The following is a 19,050-nucleotide window of genomic DNA, read 5'->3' on the forward strand; positions in this document are numbered from 1 at the left end:
GGAAGTTGGTTCCCTCGGCCGTCGGCCCCGCCATTTTGCGAGCGCCTCGTCCCGTGTGTGCGGGAAACTGTCTTCACTCTGCGCTGCTCAGCTACACGGAGGCGGACTGGCAGCCCTGAGCGTCGCAGTCATGCCGGCTGGACCGGTGCAGGCGGTGCCCCCGCCGCCTCCCGTGGTCGCCGAGCCCAAACAGGTACTACGCCTGTGGCGCGAGCCTGCGGCCTGGGCTCTCCGGCGGCGCGCGGCTTCCGCACTTGGGCGCCTTCCTTTCGGAGGCCTGGAAGGAACTACAAGTCCCAGGAGGCCTTGCGCTTCCCGCGCCGCGCCGCTCTCTTCTAGCCAAGAAAGTGCTAGGACCGGGGTTCTCTCCCAGGGCGGGTGGTGGTGAGCTGTAAGAGTTAGTAGGTTTAAAGTGCTTAGTAAAGTATCGGGTACCTCGTATGCCCTTGTTACATGTGGGAGCTTCAACGAGTTTTTTTAAATATGCAAGGGAAAATTCCATGACCTTTTAATGCCGTTTTGCCCATGGACTTTGTGAAGGCCGCCATATGCTGACCTTTAGGATCGTTAGGGATATTTGGAGGTGGAGGGAGACCCGAGGCTCGGGTTTCACCGGGAGAAAGTTGGTGATTTTGTAGCACACCAGAGGGGTCTAAGCCAGCACGCCATGTGGGGGGCGGGCAGGAGTCGGGGATGGGGTTACAAGTATCGCACTAAAGTGACTAAACCCAATTCTAACAACTACTGTCCTTATAGGACAGGGTAGAACTGCGCCACTTGGCTTTCTAAGACTATGAAAAAAAATTTTTTGCTGGCGTAGGGAGGGGGAAAACGGCTGAAACCAGGGTCTCAAGTAGAACAGAAATGTTTTGAAGATGATGGTGGCAACATATGTACAAATGTGCTTGACACAACAGATGGATTGTCATAAGAGTTGTACGAGCTCCCAATAAAATGATTAAAAAACTTATTTTTACCCCATGTCTTTGAAATGAACCTATCACTAAGGACTCCAGTCCACTTCAGTTTTCACTTTTCCTCCTGTTTTTAGGGCTAAAGAATCTGGAGGGCTTTTTGTTTTTTTAAGGTTACAAGCCTTCACTCTTTTTAAAAATTCGGTTTTTAAGGCTGTAAATCTTTATGGAGCAGATTGCTTCATCTTTCTCCCACGGAGCAGCTGGTGGCTTGGAACCATAGACCTTGTGATTAGCAGCCTAACCTACAGCACCATCAGGGCAAGGGAGAAACTTTTTTTTTTAAGATGGGAGACCTGACACTTTGTTTCCTAAGGGGGAGAAACTGGTGAGGAATATAGCATGTTGGATCCTGTGGGACAGTTAATGTTGACGTTTCCATACACTTTCACAAAGCATTTGAGCATTGAACGGTGGGTGAGACCACGGAGGGACACCGAGGGAAAGGCCACTCGTGGCACAGGGAGCCACCAGCAAGGAGTTGTTTATTCACAAACAGGCATTAGCATACCCAGCCAAGTTCTGCACCAAGTGTAGGGATGCAAACATGGTTTCTCAGGATGGGGTCAGAGCCCCCTGCACCTGGGATGCAGAATCCTGGTCCCACTGAGACAGTCTAGCTGGAGTGGAGCCTTCCTGGACTCCACTTGGTGCCCCAGGAGAGTCCGTGCAAGCTCAGTGAAATTCAGAGGACCCGGATCTGAGGGAGGTTTGTAGAATTTTCTGAGGACAAAGCCTGTGCCCACCATAATGCCCCAGTGGGGTGGGGGTTCCAGTCCCAAACCAGGAATATGAAGCTCTTGTTTCCTTTTCCTCTCTCCACAGCCAACGGAAGAAGAAGCAGCCTCGAAGGAAGATGCAACCCCTTCCAGGCCAGTGGTGGGGATTATTTACCCTCCTCCTGAGGTCAGGAACATCGTTGACAAGACTGCCTGCTTCGTGGCCAGGTAAGAGTCAGAGGTGGGTGTTAGCACCAAGAGCTCCTGAGGCCACATGACCGTGTCGCTTGGCTTTTTAATGGAGAGATGTTGGCTTTGGCCTGTGCCCAAACTTCCAACCGCAGCCTGGTGGCCAGGTAGACAGTGGGCAGAGAGAGTGAGAGCCCAACCCAGCCCCCAAGTCACCAGGAGCCTGTACTTCCACAGCTGGGCGGAGGGAACTGCTTTGTGAGGAAGGAGGAAAGGAAAGAGAGGGCTTAGGTGGTTCTTGTATTGGGGGGCGGGGGAGGACTGTGTTCCACGTTCTAAAAGTCCAGTCTGCACAATGGGCTACAATGCCACCTCAGGATTATTGGCAGATCGTTCAGTTATATCATAGAAGGTATTGGAGAAAATGTCGTGATCTTCAATTCAGTTTTCCAGAAGCTTTTTGATGTTCCCTTGTATAGGTGTCAACCTTGGTTGGGTGGGGTGGGAATCAGATTTTGTTCTCTTTCATCCTTAAAGACACAGTGCACATCCTCCAAAAAATGGATTCTTCTTGATGTCCACTTGCAAATTCCAGGGTCAGCGAGCTCCTAGTGTAAGGGATCCTTTGGATGTTTGTTTGTCCTCGTGGATTTTTTTTTAAATAAAAGCAGTTGCTCCTTTTTAAAAATCAGGTTTCACATAAACATCTGGGTTTGTGGTCGTAGGCTGGCGCTGAGCTGCTGCCCGCAGTCAGAGACCATACCCAGAAAGTCACTGCCCCGAGATGGCAGCCCCATCACATTAACATCATTTTTAACAGTTGACCCTTTCCTTTCCCAAACTCCTATATACAGACCCTGGTCTGGGTGACGTCTTCTGCTGCCCCGGCTCGTCTCACTCCATTCCAAGAGTTGCCGTGAACCCGGGGGTGGTTAAAAGTGACCGGTGACAGCCTGGACATTGGGCCACATCGGACTGAAGCAGCCTGCGTTGTGCTTATGGCACACTTTCCAGGCTTGATGCCAACTCTTAGAAACAAACTAGAAAAGGTGTTGGCACCCACCGGGCTCACTGGCGCTGTAGTTCAGCTGTTTGGCTTTCGCTTCTTTCCACCTCGCTCGAGTCGTCTTAGATTGTTCTCTTGTTAGCAGGGAACCAAAATGAAACCCACTGTCCTTGAGTCGATTCCAACTCAGCAGTCCTACATAGGGTTTCTGAGGCTGAATCTTTAGGGGGACGGGCAGCTGGTGGCTCTGATCCTCGGGCCTTGCAGTCAGTGGCCCTGTGCTCATGCCACAGCACTGTCATGTTCTTTTCCTGCTGTGCTGTAAGCCGTTTTCTGGGTTGCTTTCTCACTTTGAATGTCTCCCTTTATTTTCCAGTGTGGTGGTTCTCAGCATTCCAATTCTGTACACAAGGCTGGTTGGATGGGGCGGTGGGGGGGGGGTGGTCCTGAGCATATTCCTTCCATCTGAGATCATTTCCTTGGGAGAAAATTCTCGGTACACATTCCTGTCTCAAAGAGCCTTTTTCGAAGGGTTCTTACACATTTTGCCAAATAACCCTTCACTGATATTGTGCCAGGCTTGGCTGCCATGGAAGGAACATTTTTTTTTCTCTTCAAGCTTCCTTAAAAAAAAATCAATACAAGGGCCTTCATAAACTTCACAGGAAAATTTTTCGTTGTTGTTGTATTTTCAGCAATTTAATATCAAAATATTTTCTCAATATGTAAATGAATTGTTTAACCCTTTAAACCCTAAATCACAGCCTTGTAATGAGTGTGCCTTTGCTAGAGCACATTTTCTACTTAAAATCACATGGTCTCTTTCCTCGTTATCACCAAGATACCAAAATGCATTCTGTTTACATGCCTTCTTAATTAATCTGGGTTAAATACCCACAAATACTCTTAAGCATGTTATTAATATCATCTTAAGGCCCCTTAGTTATACTACTTACATAACTGGTTTGCAGAAGGCTGTGGATGGCAGTGGGGCCCAAGATTGTGTGGGAACTACATAGGAAACACGTCTCCGGTGAACTCCCTCTATGCACAATTGAGGGATGGGAGGAACAAGGTTACTAAACAGTGCATTGGAGAGAGGAGTACAGAAGATCAAAGGCATAGAGCTGCCTTGAACTGTTAAACCTTTGTCCGTTGACGACCCCACCACCTCGCCCCCTTGATGTATGCCAGACCTGATCTGGTTTCCAACATTTTCTGTATGTTTGCTTTGTATTGTTCATGTTAGGGTGTATCTCAGAGGAACCATGTCATTGGAGGTCACCCTCCTGAAGTCATGTTAACAATCTTTTGGTTTATGAACCTGTACCTGTATATGAACCTATTTGGGATAAATGAACCTATGGGGATAGGAAGTAGAATAAGGGTTTTGGGTGGTGGGGGGTATAGTGGGGATGGTGGGTCAAGGAGGAGGCAATGTCGAGTCTAGGAAGAAAGAGAATATTTAGGAACTCATGGTAGCAATTGTACAATTCTGCTGGATGTGATTGAACTATAGGATGTTACATATGTATTAATTCCTGATTAGTTTTTTAAAGATCGTATTAAGTCAAGGAGTTAAATAGCTATTAATACAATCCATTGTCCTTTAATTCCTTAAACATTTTGACGCGCACACACACAGACCCCTGCCCTGGTACCCGTCCTCTGAGCTGTGTTGTTTTGGTACTGTCAGGTTAGCTCGTATGTACAACCAAACCGAAAGACTGTTCAGTCCTGTATCATCCTCACAATTGTTCTGTCTGAGCCCATTGTTGAAGCCACTCCGTTGTGCTCCATCTCCTTAAGGGACTTCCTCTTTCCCTCTAACCCTCTACGTAGCGTGTTGTCCTTTTCTGGGGACTAGTCTTCCCTGACAGTAGGTTCAAAGTATGTGAGACCGTCTCACTATCCTGATTTTTTTTAATTTATTAAATTAATATAGTTGTAATCATTTTATTGGTAACTTTTACAGCTCTTAGAACAATCCATACATCAGTTGTATCAATCACCTTTACATAAGTTGCCATTATCATTTTCAAAACATTTTCTTTCTACTTGAGCCCTTGGTACCAGCACCTCTTTTTTCCCTCCCCTCCCACCCTCATAAACCCTTGATAAATTATACATTATTATTTTTATATCTTACACTGTCTGCTGTCTTCCTTTCCCCACATTTCTGTTGTTCATCCCCTGCATGGAGGAGGTTATATGCATCGATCATTGCAATCAGTTGGGTCGAGTGTCCCCCCACACCCACCCCGGCTGCTAAGGAACATTCTGGCTGCCCTTCTTTCAAGACAGGCAGGCCACAGTACTTGGCATATTCCTGACTGAGGCACGCCTTCAGCCTCAAAGTGGCCTCTTTTAAACAAGAGGTCTTTGAAGTGTTACAGTTACCGGTCGTCACTTTTGCAGGCACTGATGCAATCTACAAACTTGGCCTTTTAAGCAGGGCAAGATGAAGGGACAGAGCAGTGTCTCACTTGGGTAAAGCAAGCAAGCATATTGGGACCCTTGCCCGCCCTTCTCCCGGGTCTCCACGCGTTCACAGAGCTCACCGTAGAAATCACTGTCACTCGGGATGCTTTTGTGAACGGGCTTCTTTTTTCATCCTTTTCTGTTTAGGGTAGGCCTTGCCTTGCCTTCCCTGAGTTTTCCTGTCAAGAAACTGAAAAGGCAACTTCCCCATAAAACATCCCACTGGCTGGGTTGAGTCAGCTTACTGTCTTTGCTGCTGAAATCTAATCCTCGTGTTAGTGTATTATAATCCTAAAATTGACGTTGAGCAACTTTACACGCCTGCCTTCTGACTGGTTTATCCCTCCGATTGTTGCCAGATGTGGTGAGGCCGTGATGTAGCTGCACCCGGAGCCCCCTTTCCGAGGAGCAGCTCTCTGCCTGTCCTGGGAGGCTCTAGGTGTGGGGGACTGTTGAGAAGTGCTGTCCAGTTGGCTCTTACTCACAGCGACCACACACACAACAGAGCCAAACGGTGTCCGGTGCAGCTCCATCCTCACAGTTACTGTCATGTGTGAGCCCACTGTATCGGCTGTCCCATTGAGGATCTCCCTCTTTTTCTCTGATACCCCTCTCCCCCCATCCCTGCTGACCTAACTTGATTATGTCCTTTTCCAGGGACTGGTCTCTCCTGAGAATGTGTCCAAAGTACATGGCCTGGTTAGCTGTATTTCACTGCATTCCTTCTGTGTGGTTTGTGTTATGTAAGGAGGGGGAAAATAATTCTTCCCGAAGCATGAGGTTCCAATTGAACTGATGCACCGTCAGCTTGAGACCTCGTGGTGTGAAGTCACACACCACAGAGTGTGACCAGAACCTGCAGAAGAACCAGCCTGGGTGTTAGCCACCTCGAGAAGACCAGGACTCGGGGGGAAGGGTGCAGTGGTTTGTTTGGGACATCTGTGAGTGCAGGGCTCCAGCCAGAGTAGTGATGGGAACTGGACAGACCTTTCTCAATATGTCAGTCATCCCACTCCTGGCCTTCGTAGCCGGAAAAACTCCGTGTCTTTGCAAGCCACTGTAAGGAGGCCTGGTCGCACAGTGGTTAAGCTCTTGGCTGTTAAGCTTTTGAGCCCACCAGCCACTCCCGAGTCTGCTTCTGTAAAGACTCCAGCCTCCGGATTCCTGTGGGAGCGAAGCTGTCCTGTCCTAGGGGGCTGCTACCAACCGGAATGGCCTTGACAGCAGTGGGTTTGGGTATAATTCAAAGGGGCCACAGGCGTCTCCTTAACTAATTCACCCTTCTTAGTTTTTCAAGGTAGATAGAGGGTGCAGGTGGGCTTAGCCATGTTTCACAGATGGGGAAATTGAGAACCAGAGATCCAGTAACTTGGGTTGGGTCGTATGTTGAGTCAGTCGTGAGCCTGAAATTTTGAACCTGCCCCTGTCTTTTGTCGAAACAACCAATGATCTTTCTGACCTCCCCTCTGGGGCACTTTAAACGTCAGGGTCCCCCACTCCTTGCTGGGAGTCGGAACCAACTTGACAGCGCCTGCCACACAGCACGCCTTGTCTAAGGGACATTTGTGTCCATTCTCTGGAGGCTCTGAGGGTTTGTGCCCCATGGGGCACGTCCGGGGCCCATGCTAGGAAGCACTTGCTGCTCCTTGTCTGGTGAGGGTGCTTTACACGGGGCGCGGTGGCAGCAGCGTGCTGGGTCCTTGGAGAACAGGGTGTCCTGTGCTCCTTCCCAGAAGGACATCTTCTCCGCAGTAATTAGGCAGAGTGTTACTCTTCAAATCATCCAAACGTTCGTGTCTTTCCCACGCTGCCTTGTTGCCCCACTGACCACAGTCTGGTCGCTGCTACTGTGTCTTGAACGTTTCTCTAGGGGGTGCTGATACCTCTGTTTGCTAAGAGAACGGAACTCAGTTTCTACTTCTTAGTGTCTGAGCTCATGACTGCCTTTGGTTAGTGATGTGATACTGGCTTTTATTTGATACATTTTGATAAGGTAAAGAAGTTGTTTAAAGAAAAATATGTGGTAGCGCAGTATTTGCCAATTCAGTTTAAAAGTAATAGTCCAGATGGTTTTAGTCATGGAAAACATGGCAGAGGAGCTCATAGGAGTGACAGGCCTGGGAACCCTGTGGTCAGGACGTCCTGGTCCGGGCTGAATGAGGCAGGTGCCAGGTGCTGGAGACAACGAGGAGGCCCTCTGATTGGTTGGGGGCTGGCTCGTTGCACTAGTTAATACGAGGGCTCCAGGGACTGCTCAAGGATCCAGTCAGTCTCTAGCTTTCATAATTCTTTTTCTTCCAGAAATGGACCTGAATTTGAAGCCAGGATTCGACAAAATGAGATCAACAACCCCAAGTTCAACTTTCTGAATCCCAATGACCCTTACCATGCATACTACCGCCACAAGGTCAGCGAGTTCAAGGAGGGGAAGGCGCAGGAGCCCTCGGCTGCCATCCCCAAGGTCATGCAGCAGCAAGCTACCCAGCAGCAGCTGCCTCAGAAGGTTCGCAGCCCACTCCTTCCCTCACTGCTTTAGGTCCCAGAGGAAGGCGAGGGCATGGGGTGGGCATGCAGAGAGGATGTCTGACAAACGCTTGTTTCCCAGACCTGGGAGATCTCCTTGGGAGAAAAGGTTTGTCACCCATCTTACAAAGGTGGGAACTGAGGCTCAGAAAGTGACGTTCTAGTGGTGGCTGGCCTCACAGTGGCTGATGCGGAGGCAGGTGACCATTCAACAGAGGGAACCTAAGACTTAGGCAAGTGGGCTTTCCCCAGGCCACAGAGCCAGGGCCTTCCACTGGCTCCCCCAATACTCAGCTGAGGTTTGCTGAGGACTAGCCCTAGGTGGGAAGGCCAGCGCGTTGTACGGACAAAACTGACCTTATCACTTTGCCCCATGGGCCCTGGTGGGAAGGCAGCGTGGCGTTCTGCTGTGAGAAGGAGAGGTGGGTGGCTGAAGTCAGGCGCCGAGACTTTGTGTTGCCATTGCTCGGAGGACGTCCAGTGCTCTGTTTCCTCGCCTGCCAACAGGATTCCTACTTCCTGTTCTGGCTGCCGCATCGGCACCTGGAGGCGGGCTGAATGTGCGAGCCCTCTGAGGAGTGGGCTTGTCTGCACACTCGGAAGAGCTGCTGCAGCCTTCACGAACCATACGGCTGTGGGCTCTTCCCCTGTCTGCTGTGACCCTCAGTTTCAGGGCAGGAGGCGGGCCTGCACCCGGGGAGTTTAGGTCTCGGGTGGCTAAGAGGTCAGTGCTTTCCTAAGTTCGCATTCTCTCACACCGAGTGCCCCTGATGGGGATGTAGTTAGCGGAAGTGGAGCCGCTGGCACCGCCCTTCGGGGGCCTGTGGACCCCTGAGCCTCTTTCCTCACCCTCCCTCTGCTTCTCAGGTTCAAGCCCAGGTGATTCAAGAGACCATCGTGCCCAAAGAGCCCCCTCCTGAATTTGAGTTCATCGCAGACCCCCCCTCCATCTCTGCCTTCGACCTGGACGTGGTGAAGCTGACGGCTCAGTTTGTGGCCAGGAATGGACGCCAGTTCCTGACACAGCTGATGCAGAAGGAGCAGCGCAACTACCAGTTTGACTTTCTCCGCCCGCAGCACAGCCTCTTCAACTACTTCACCAAGCTAGTGGAGCAGTACACCAAGGTGCCTGCACAAGGGCCGCCCAGGGAGGCTGGGTCCCGGGGAGGAGGCACCCGCCCTTCCATTGCTTATGGTGGCACCACTTCGCTGTAGTGCCTCAGAGCAGGTGCTAGAATTGCCATGTTAACCAAGTCTTGATTTCTATCTACTTCCTCTTTTCTTCCAACTTGTTTCTGAGGAGAAATGAGGTGCTTGATTAATGACTGCTGGTTAGCTGGGGCTCTTTCTTAACTCAAGTATGTGTGTATCTGTCTCACACACCCCACCTCCTATTTTCCAGAAAATGACACGGAGGCTGAGATGACGTCACTTACTTAGTCTCTCAGCTAGTAAGTAGCTAGGCTCTCAAACCTTTGCTGTTTTCTACCTGGTATTAAAGTAAGTCAGAAGTGTCATTTAAATAGTGTGGTAAACACTTCACACAGTGGAGGTGAGTGCAGTAACCACTTGGTGTGTACTTACGGGCTACAGCTTCCTCACATGCCGGTAGGAACCACTCGTTAGCTCACTACAGAGATGGAAGCCCCTCCATTCCTGTGGCCATTGGGTCAGTTCCACCTCAAGTCGCATAGCTAGAGTCACAAAGCTGGGGCTTGAACTCTGGCATGTTTAATTGGTATTCTAAAATCAGATTACCCTGCTCATTGCTATAATGGGCAGTCTATGGACAGGTCGTTGTGGTCCTTAAAATGCCAGCTGGTCCGTGTACTGCAGCATCCACAATGGTGCGGATTGGCCCAGGCAGTTTTTCTCATGACCTCGTGGAGATCGATTTCCACACACCTGTTCTTGACATCGAAAGCATTCCTGATGACGTCCTCGATGGAACTCACCCTAAGCAGACACCTGTAAGGAATTGTACAACTAAGCATGTGTAGAAAACAGTCCAGCCCAAGTGCTGTGCTAGCAGAGTTGCTAAAATGGTGTCTTTGAAGGCCCAAGGCCCAAACCCAGGATAACTAGCTCTTCATTGTCTATGGTGAGTGAGCCACTGCCGGTTCTTCCAATGGACTGCTGCTGGACTCCCAGCTGTGCGGCTCTCCCCCTCCTCAGAACTGACCCTTCCGGCTGCAGGCCAAGGGGAGCTCTAGGAGTAGGGACACGGGGGTAAAAGTACAAGGAGCACAGAGGAGGTAGACGGACACAAGCGTGTGTGGTGCTGCACCTCAAGCCACCACTGGCAGGAGCCGTTTTGGGGGCGTGTGGAGTAACTGGCAGTTACGGACAAAGCCAGGGTTCTCTCAGTAAGCACACGAGTGCCCCAGCCAGAGAAACCCTTCTTCCTTAAGGAGGAAACAAGCAGGGTTGGTGCACTGTCGGGTGGTGCTAAGTATCATGGAGGAAAAGAGCAGGATGGGCAGCTAGGGAGGCGTGGGTAGCCTGTGGCCAAGGCCAGCACAGTGGGCAGGGAAGCATCCCGTCCCAACTGGCACTGAGGAAAACTTCCAGTGGTTTTGCTAATCTTTGTGAAACCTCTTAAGTTGGTGGCGTCTACTTCCGAGCACTTAGGATACCAAGTTACAGAGAGCAGAGCAACTTGCCCTAAATCCCCCAGCTAGGGGAGCCAGGTCAGGGACCAGGATTCCCTGTTCTTCTTGTCTGCTGTGCCTTGTCCACAGGCCCAGGGAGGCAGCAGCATCTTATCTTACTTTTTGTATCATATTGTGCCAGGAGGTGACACTGTACTGACAGCTTATCTAACGCCCCCGTCTTTCAGATCTTGATTCCACCAAAAGGCTTACTCACAAAACTTAAGAAGGAAGCTGAGAATCCCCGAGAAGTCCTGGATCAGGTAAGCCAAGTAGGGGCTCCCACAGCCGGTCCCTGGTAGTGAAAGCCATGCCCCTTGCGTTCTGTTCCGTGTGTGGGAATGGGCTCTGGGACGTGCATGGTAGTGCTCCGTGTGTGCATCACTCAGCTCGCTTCCTGCCTTCGAGTGCAATCTGATTCTGGGTGACCCCTAGGGCAGAGTAGAACTGCCCCTGCCCCCTGTGGGGTTCAGACTGACTGAATTCTTAGGGGAGCAGAAAGCCTCGCCTTCTGAGAGCACCTGGTGGTTTCAAACTACAGACCCTGTGGCGGCTAGCAGGCTCTGGATAACCCACTTTGCCACCACGGCTTCGTAGAGCTGGGAAGAAATGCCTTATGGCTATCGAGCCTGCAGGAGCCTCCTCCTGCCAGACTGGGAGATGCTCTTTGCTCTCTGCTTCACGGGCTCCCTTTGGTCTAGCTGGAGAGCTGGTGCCTGAACTAGCCTCAGGACCGCAGATTCCATTCCCCGGCCCTGCGCTTTGGGAGAGCATGTTGTATGTGCCGGCTCTTTTGTTGTTTGCTTGAAAGCCTGTGTTTCTGTGGCCTTCTTTCTGTTTTTCTTGTGGGCACTTGGTTGTTACGCAGACTTCCTGGACGGTTTTGCTTCTCTCTGAACATAACTAGAACACACTGTGGTTATAGTCAGTGGCTGCCCTGGGGGCCCAGGCCGGGTCTCTGTAGCATTTTAGAATTGTCATCTGATCCGCATGCTGGGCCAGGCTAAAGTCAGGTGCAAATGCTAAGGTTTGCTGTAGAACGCTCAGCCGCCCCTCCCTGCCCTCTTTCCTCCTACGCCAGCCTGTGTGAAGGCAGTTGGAGGGGACCTCCTGGTATACTGGTCTGGCTCAGTCTCTTGCTGTCCTGTCCCCCTGTAGGTGTGCTACCGAGTGGAGTGGGCCAAGTTTCAGGAGAGGGAGAGGAAGAAGGAGGAGGAGGAGAAGGAGAAGGAGCGAGTGGCCTATGCCCAGATTGACTGGCATGATTTTGTGGTGGTGGAAACCGTGGACTTCCAGCCCAGCGAGCAAGGTAGGCGCAGGCAGCTGCGGGGTCTCGGTGGACTCTGTCCACATGTTCTACCTGTGCTTCTCGGGGATAAAAACAAAAATGCAGCCCAGTCCCACAGCGTGCCAGACCTCTTGAGGGTGTGATGACAGAGAGCTTGTGGTAGAGGGAGGGGTCCCAGGTGAGGTGCGTCTGTGCAGGGGTTGACGCTAGTTCACTCTCTGCCAGGGAACTTCCCTCCTCCCACCACCCCTGAGGAGCTGGGGGCCCGAATCCTCATCCAGGAGCGCTATGAGAAGTTTGGGGAGAGTGAGGAGGTTGAGATGGAGGTTGAGTCCGATGAGGAGGACGAGAAACAGGAGAAGACGGAGGAGCCTCCTTCCCAGCTTGACCAGGACACTCAAGTGCAGGACATGGATGAGGTACTCAATGGGGCGGGCCTGTGGGTTGACCCCTTGGACCAAAGAGACCCATTAAAGTGTTTGAGTTCCAGCTCCCTCCAGCCCTGGAGGGGGGTGCATGGGACCTCAAGGGCTCTGCTGCACTGCTTCCTGTGGGCTCCCCGCTCCAGCCCAAAAGTCTACCCCTCTCCCACTGCCACCTCCACCTCCACACCCACCTCAGTCAGGGCACGTTCTTGGTGTTACCCTGTGCTCTCCAGCACTTGGCTGAGGCCCTGATGATCCACCCGTTCCCAGACCTTTTCCAAATGTAGCCCATGCTTCCTCTCAGCTTCGCTACACCCTTCTAGCTGGGCCCTCCATGCAGGCTCCCTGGGCCAAGCTGCCCTCCTCTGGGAAAGGCTTTGTGTGCAGCTGGAGAAGAAAGGTCCCCTGTGTCTGTGGGAATTGACGTTTTCTTGCCGTCCCAGCCTGGCTCTGTGTGCACCCCCACTCACCCTTGCACCTCCTGCGGCCTGTTTCATGCCCTTGGCCTCTTGGGACCGCCTGGTGCCAGCTGCTGGAAATGCCTGGGAGGGGTGTTGGCACCAGGACCCCCAGTGCTCCCATTCATACCATGAGGAAATAGCTTGGCCTGCTGCTGCCAGCTGGCCTCAGCTCCTGGCTGCTAGGGTCCCGGGCTCATCACCACCCTGTGGGCTGCCAAGGCGTAGCTCAGGGAGATGCCACCATCACTGTCTTACAGGGTTCAGACGATGAAGAAGAAGGGCAAAAAGTGCCCCCGCCACCAGAGACACCCATGCCGCCGCCTCTGCCGCCGACCCCAGATCAAGTTATTGTCCGCAAGGACTATGACCCCAAAGGTAGGGCTTGCTTTCTAGCTGCCACCACTCCACCCTCCTACCCCCTCCCCTCACCCTCCCTAGCTGCATGGCAAGTTCTGTGTGCCCTGAGGGCTCCTCGGACCTGCTTTTCTGAGGAGGGGAGGGGAGGGCTTGCAGCAGCTGGATTGGAAAGCGAATGGGGCTTGGTCATCTGGTGCCCTGGCTCCCTGCACAGGTCTCCTTAACAGGCCTGGTAGAACACCACCCTCTTAGCCCACTGTCGCCCATTGTTCCTTTCAGCTTCCAAGCCACTGCCTCCAGCCCCCGCTCCAGATGAGTACCTTGTGTCCCCAATCACTGGCGAGAAAATCCCCGCCAGCAAAATGCAGGAGCACATGCGCATTGGTCTTCTGGATCCCCGCTGGCTAGAGCAGCGTGATCGCTCCATCCGAGAGAAACAGAGTGATGATGAGGTGTATGCACCAGGTAAGGTGGGGCTCAGGGCTGGGGCCTCCCCACCCCTCCTCTGACTCAGCCGCGGCTCACAGCCCATGGGAATCTCAAAAACCAGTCACCTTGCTTTAAGCAAGCATAGAAAGCAACCACTGAGGTCAACAGAAACTTCTGTAGGTGGTAGGCCCTGGACACCACAGAGGAGCTCGTCCTTCTTCCTGAAGGACACTGCCACAGATAGGGTATGTCTGTTGACATCTCAGGAAAAAGACCTGACCAGCTGGGAGGGATGCTCTTTCCTGGGCTTGGTCGAATGAGGGGCTGATGGCTGCAGTGCCCGAAACTCCTTGACTAATTGCCGGGGTGGTCAGGTTACAACTGTGTGCTGAACAGCACAATAGGGAGGGATTTGTCTCCAGAGGCAGCAGACCAGAGTTTTAAACCTGACCTTGCTGTTTGCTGCTCGTGCAACTTTGTTCTCTTCAGTTGCCCTCTGTGGCCTACCGCCCTTCTATAAATCAGTGTTGGACAAGCCTGCTTTGCCTAGTCTCGGGACAGATCTAGAGCCAGCATCATCCCTTAGAACCAGCGCTCCCTCCAGCAGGCCGGCTGCTGCCTTGGCAGAGGGCACCTGGATCCGTTTCCCTTTATTACCTCCTGCCTCTCTCCTGTGACTGTGTCCAGGCCTTGATATCGAGAGCAGCTTGAAGCAGTTGGCGGAGCGGCGTACTGATATCTTCGGTGTGGAGGAAACAGCTATCGGGAAGAAGATCGGCGAGGAGGAGATCCAGAAGCCAGAGGAAAAGGTGCCGCTGAGAGGGCTCTTCGTGCCTGCCTTGCCCTCTGCCTCCCACACTTGACTCAGTTTCAGGAGCTCTGACGAACTCTGGCTTTGCTTTCTCTCGCAGGTGACCTGGGATGGCCACTCAGGAAGCATGGCCCGAACCCAGCAGGCTGCCCAGGCCAATATCACCCTCCAGGAGCAGATTGAAGCCATCCACAAGGCCAAGGGCCTGGTGCCAGAAGATGACACCAAAGAAAAGATTGGCCCCAGCAAGCCCAATGAAATTCCCCAGCAGCCACCACCTCCCTCCTCGGCCACCAACATCCCCAGCTCAGCCCCACCCATTACCTCGGTGCCCCGCCCTCCCGCAGTAAGTCAGAAGCAACCCTGTGTCTTCTGAAGATGGGTCCTTGGGCTTAGGGGCTGTTGGCTGAGCAGGGCAGCTCCCTTGGTGCGGGTGGCGGTCCTAACTGAGTCAGGTTGAGAGAGACCCTTCAGCAGGAATAGTAGGCACCTCTAGCCTGGTCTTCCAGTTGCAGAAGAGAGGGAGCAGATGGATTCGAGGTAGGGAGGTCTGGCTGGTGGTCCATCTCTCCAGCAGGTATTTGAGGTCAGGCTCCCTCTGCTCTGATGGAGAGGTGCCCCGGGGGTAAAGTAGACCCTCCAGGCCTCAGGAGGGCCATGTCGAAGCAGTCCAGTTCCCGTCTGTGGAGGCTGCAGGTGGCTGGTTACCAGCAATGTGTGCGAAGCGTCCAGCCTTGGCATCCTGTAACCTGTGGATCCCTCTCTCCCGACAGATGCCGCCTCCTGTCCGCACCACCGTGGTGTCTGCAGTGCCTGTCATGCCCCGGCCCCCAATGGCCTCTGTGGTCCGATTGCCTCCGGGCTCAGTGATCGCCCCCATGCCGCCCATCATCCACGCACCTAGGATCAACGTGGTGCCCATGCCTCCCTCAGCTCCACCCATTATGGCACCCCGCCCACCCCCCATGATTGTACCAACAGGTCAGTGTCTCTTGGCATTGCCTTCTGACGTTGGGCGAGGGCCTACAGACCAAGAGCTGTCCGCAGGGGCGTGGCCGCTGCTCCAGCTGGGGGCCCAGACCATAGGCTGCTTGCAGTAGCAGTGGCTGCAGTCACAGAAAGCCTGAGGGGGTCAGGCCCTGGACAGGCACAGAGGCTGTGGAGGCTTGTTGCCATCTGGCACCTGATTCAGTCATCTGTAGAGCCCTTTCTCCCATTCCCTGCTGCCCAATTTGGGCAGTCTTCCAGGCCCCCTGCCAGTCAACCTGGCAGGCCTGGCATGGAATGTCAGTTCATACTTCCCACTGGGAGAAGTGCAATCCCTTTCTCCTTACTGGCGGCCTTCTCCGCTCTTCCCCCAGCTCATGGCACCACTTCTTCCTGTTCTTGCAGCCTTTGTGCCAGCCCCACCTGTGGCGCCTGTCCCAGCTCCAGCCCCAATGCCCCCTGTCCACCCTCCGCCCCCCATGGAAGATGAGCCAACCTCCAAGAAGCTGAAGACGGAAGACAGCCTGATGCCCGAGGAGGAGTTCCTGCGCAGAAACAAGGTGCGTACGCCGCCCTGGGGCTGCTGAGGTGAGCCTCGTCCTGCCCTGCTCCTCCCTCCCCTATTCCACTTCCCTAGTGGTGGTGGTGTCCCTGCCGGTGGGGTCAGCAGTAGGGGCCCGAGGCCTCGGAGGACTTTCGGAGCAAAGACTCAATGTGAAGCCAGCCGACATTTGTGGCAGCTCGTGGGTCAGAGGTGCCTCTGGGGTGAAGACTAGGGAGGCCGGAGGCCAGTAGGGTGACTCAGCTCTGCACGTGGCAGGACTGCCATGTGGAAGGGGCCCTGGAAAGCTGAAGAGAATCTGGGCACAACTCTCCTTTTTTTAGTGACCAAAGAGGTGACACGGAGCCCTGGTGGCCCTGTTAGGAAATGCTAACTGGAAGGTCAGCAGCTCAGCTCCAGGAGCAGGAGGCAGATGAGGCGCTGTGCTCCCCTAAAAATGTATAAACCCTAGACAGGGTTGCCGTCAGCCATGATCAATTTGATGGGGGTGGGCTGGGGGTATTAACACAGAATTCCATGAGTAGAACTAATTCTCCAAGGCACAACTCTTGGAGGCCTGCCCATGGTGCCGAGGTCTTGCTGGGGTCTGGAACCTTGACACTACTGGGCCCTAGGGCAGTTACCCAAGGGGAGGCAGAAATAGTCCCAGTTCTACCATGTCTGTGAACTTGGCCAAAGCATCTCTATATATTTGTCCTCTTAGTAGCTTCCAAGACAGAGCTAACCCTTCATGCACTTTCCTGTTGGAAGCTCCTGGCGGGCGGCCCTGTTTGCCGCTGATGCTGTTGAGTCTCAGAGGAACCCAGGTCACCTCTTGACTCCACAGTGTATACTTTGTTTTTATAGGAGGCATTTGTAGAACGTTTTCACATTATTTTCTCTCTTCAGCAGGCAGGATGCAGACAGGGAGTTTCTTGTGCACAAATGACTCCCAGTTTTCAGGCACTGGCCAGCATCTAGTTCAGCTGGATAAGCAGCATGGTCTAAATGAACCAGACCTACTGCCCTTAACTTGCTTCTGGCTCACAGCGACCTTATAGGACAGAGTGGAACTGCCGCAGAGGGTTTCCAAGGCTTTGGATCTTTCTAGTAGCACACGGCCACGTTTTTCTCCCCCACCCTGCAGCTGATGAGTTGAACCACAGGCTCCTTGCAGCTGTCAGGTGCTTTCACTGGGGACACCACCTAAACCTGACCCGTGACCCCTGAGATGGTTCCCGCCTCGGGAGCAGTTCTGAGGTGGTAACTTTCTGGGAGCAGAAAGCCTCATCTGAATCCCTCAGAGTGGGTGGGGGATTCACATCGCTGACCTCACCATTAGCATCCAGCGCTTAGCCCACTGTTCCACCAGGGCATCTTGGCCCAGGAATAGTAAGTAGAGCATAATTCCATCGTTTCTATTTGGCTTAGGCTCCCCAAGTATAATAGCCACCTCCTGTGTTTCAGGGTCCGGTGTCCATCAAAGTCCAGGTGCCCAATATGCAGGATAAGACGGAATGGAAACTCAATGGGCAGGTGCTGGTCTTTACCCTCCCACTCACAGACCAGGTATGGATTGGGGGTGCCAACGGGCTTCTGGTGCATGGGCACTCTGGGGGTTGCTCCCTCCAGCTGGTTCTGCAAGGGTTAACATTATCCTCTTGGCCCCACAGGTCTCAGTCATCAAGGTCAAGATCCACGAAGCCACTGGCATGCCTGCTGGGAAACAGAAGCTGCAGTATGAGGTAAGTCAGGGTGTCTGCTCCTGGATCTTGGGTTGCCAGCACACCAGTGTCCCAAAGATGAAACTTCCCCGGGGAGACAGATAGAGGGAAATTTGGGTTCTGCTAACTAAGTTCATCCTAAGCGTGATGATGTTGCCTGGGGCATGTTAGCCTGGCCGGGTGTGAGGCATTGATGGGTCTTACTACAGTTTCACATGGAGTATAGAAAACCTTCTTTCTCAATGACTGATTGGTGAGGATGGGTCTCTCAACAACCACTGGGGATGGTGTGTGGTGTGGGCTTAAGACTTGGGGGTGTCAGGCTGCAGCAGCCAGGGTGCACATGGGCGGTCTGGTTCAGTGATGATCCAACACAGGCTGTGCCTGACCTCCCACTGGGGTGCTGTGTGGACTTGGGAGGGTGATTATCCAAGGACCTATCATTTCAGGGTCAGGACTCCGTGGGCTTAGCCGGGCAGGCTGCTTGGGGAGTTGAGCTTTGAGCCAAATGGGGGCACAGTGCTGAACTTGTGGAGGGAGGGAGGGTGGTGATTGCATTCTGGGAAGAACAGGGTCCTCTGATCCTCCTGTGGGGCTGGGACTCCTGAGGCTGCTGCAGTGTACTCGAAGACTGGAGTGCCTATCACTTCAAAGTGCCATCTCTCTTGCAGGGCATATTCATCAAGGACTCCAACTCCCTGGCCTACTATAACATGGCAAATGGCGCTATCATCCACCTGGCCCTCAAGGAGAGAGGTGGGAGGAAGAAGTAGACGAGCGGAAACCTGCCGCCAAGTCCCAGCCACTGCCATGACCTCTCCTGCCCTCACCTCCCCCTTCACTCCTTAAAACCCCTAAGCCCAGAAGGCTTACCGGGGCCCTTGGGCCCTGCCTGTACATTGATTCCCTCTTACTCGGTGTGGATGTTCAGGTCACCCTGTTGGTAGGTAGTGTGTGTTAGCAGGCCTGGCTCACCCTCTCCTTCTCAGTGGTCTCCAGAATCCCTCTGTCAAGTGTTGATTGGAGGGATTTGTTTCTTCAGGATGCCCATTAGGATATGAGAGCCCCAAGCTGTCTTCCCCTTCCCTCCCTAATAGCTGGCAGTGCCAGGTGGCACTGGGCTGAGGGAATACGGTGGTTGTCATCACTGATAATTTTATATATTGCCATGAGCTATCAATAAAACTCTTGGCCCCTTGTGACTTCAGTGTAGTAGACTTATCTGTTGGCTTCCTACACCTTGAGCTACTGGGGGTGGGGTGGCCAGTGTCCCCTCACAGCTTTAAGAGGTATTTGCGCGGTAAACAAGCAGCCATCTAGCCCAGAAGCAACAAAGCCCACATGGAAGAAACACACCAGCCTGTGCGGTCACAAGGTGTCGAAGGGATCAGGTATCCGGCATCATCAGAACAAAAAAATCATATAGTGAATGGGGGGGGGGGAGTGCGGAGTGGAGACCCAAAGCCCATTTGTAGGCCACTGGA

At 53.0% G+C, this 19,050-nt stretch overlaps 1 protein-coding gene across 1 annotated transcript; it reads left to right on the plus strand.

Moving 5' to 3' along the window:
* Window positions 1-4: 4 nt before the first annotated feature.
* Window positions 5-18,768, plus strand: SF3A1 (splicing factor 3a subunit 1). Its single transcript, XM_075534801.1, has 16 exons — window positions 5-193; window positions 1,800-1,921; window positions 7,671-7,872; window positions 8,760-9,017; window positions 10,732-10,806; window positions 11,702-11,852; window positions 12,057-12,250; window positions 12,975-13,092; window positions 13,354-13,539; window positions 14,191-14,312; window positions 14,415-14,660; window positions 15,088-15,295; window positions 15,707-15,861; window positions 17,310-17,411; window positions 17,516-17,587; window positions 18,238-18,768. The coding sequence occupies exons 1-16, from the start codon at window positions 131-133 to the stop codon at window positions 18,337-18,339; spliced, it is 2,376 nt and encodes a 791-aa protein (XP_075390916.1). The 5' UTR covers window positions 5-130; the 3' UTR covers window positions 18,340-18,768.
* Window positions 18,769-19,050: the final 282 nt, after the last annotated feature.

The sequence above is a fragment of the Tenrec ecaudatus genome, chromosome 16, assembly GCF_050624435.1.
Source record: "Tenrec ecaudatus isolate mTenEca1 chromosome 16, mTenEca1.hap1, whole genome shotgun sequence".
Taxonomy (NCBI): domain Eukaryota; kingdom Metazoa; phylum Chordata; class Mammalia; order Afrosoricida; family Tenrecidae; genus Tenrec; species Tenrec ecaudatus.

Bases quoted from the DNA above. Each gene is read 5' to 3' on its own strand.
- SF3A1 (XM_075534801.1), top strand. From the start codon at position 131: ATGCCGGCTGGACCGGTGCAGGCGGTGCCCCCGCCGCCTCCCGTGGTC. The intron at 7,873-8,759 runs GTTCGCAGCCCA...TCTGCTTCTCAG, and splicing joins AGCAGCAGCTGCCTCAGAAG to GTTCAAGCCCAGGTGATTCA. The intron at 12,251-12,974 runs GTACTCAATGGG...ACTGTCTTACAG, and splicing joins AAGTGCAGGACATGGATGAG to GGTTCAGACGATGAAGAAGA.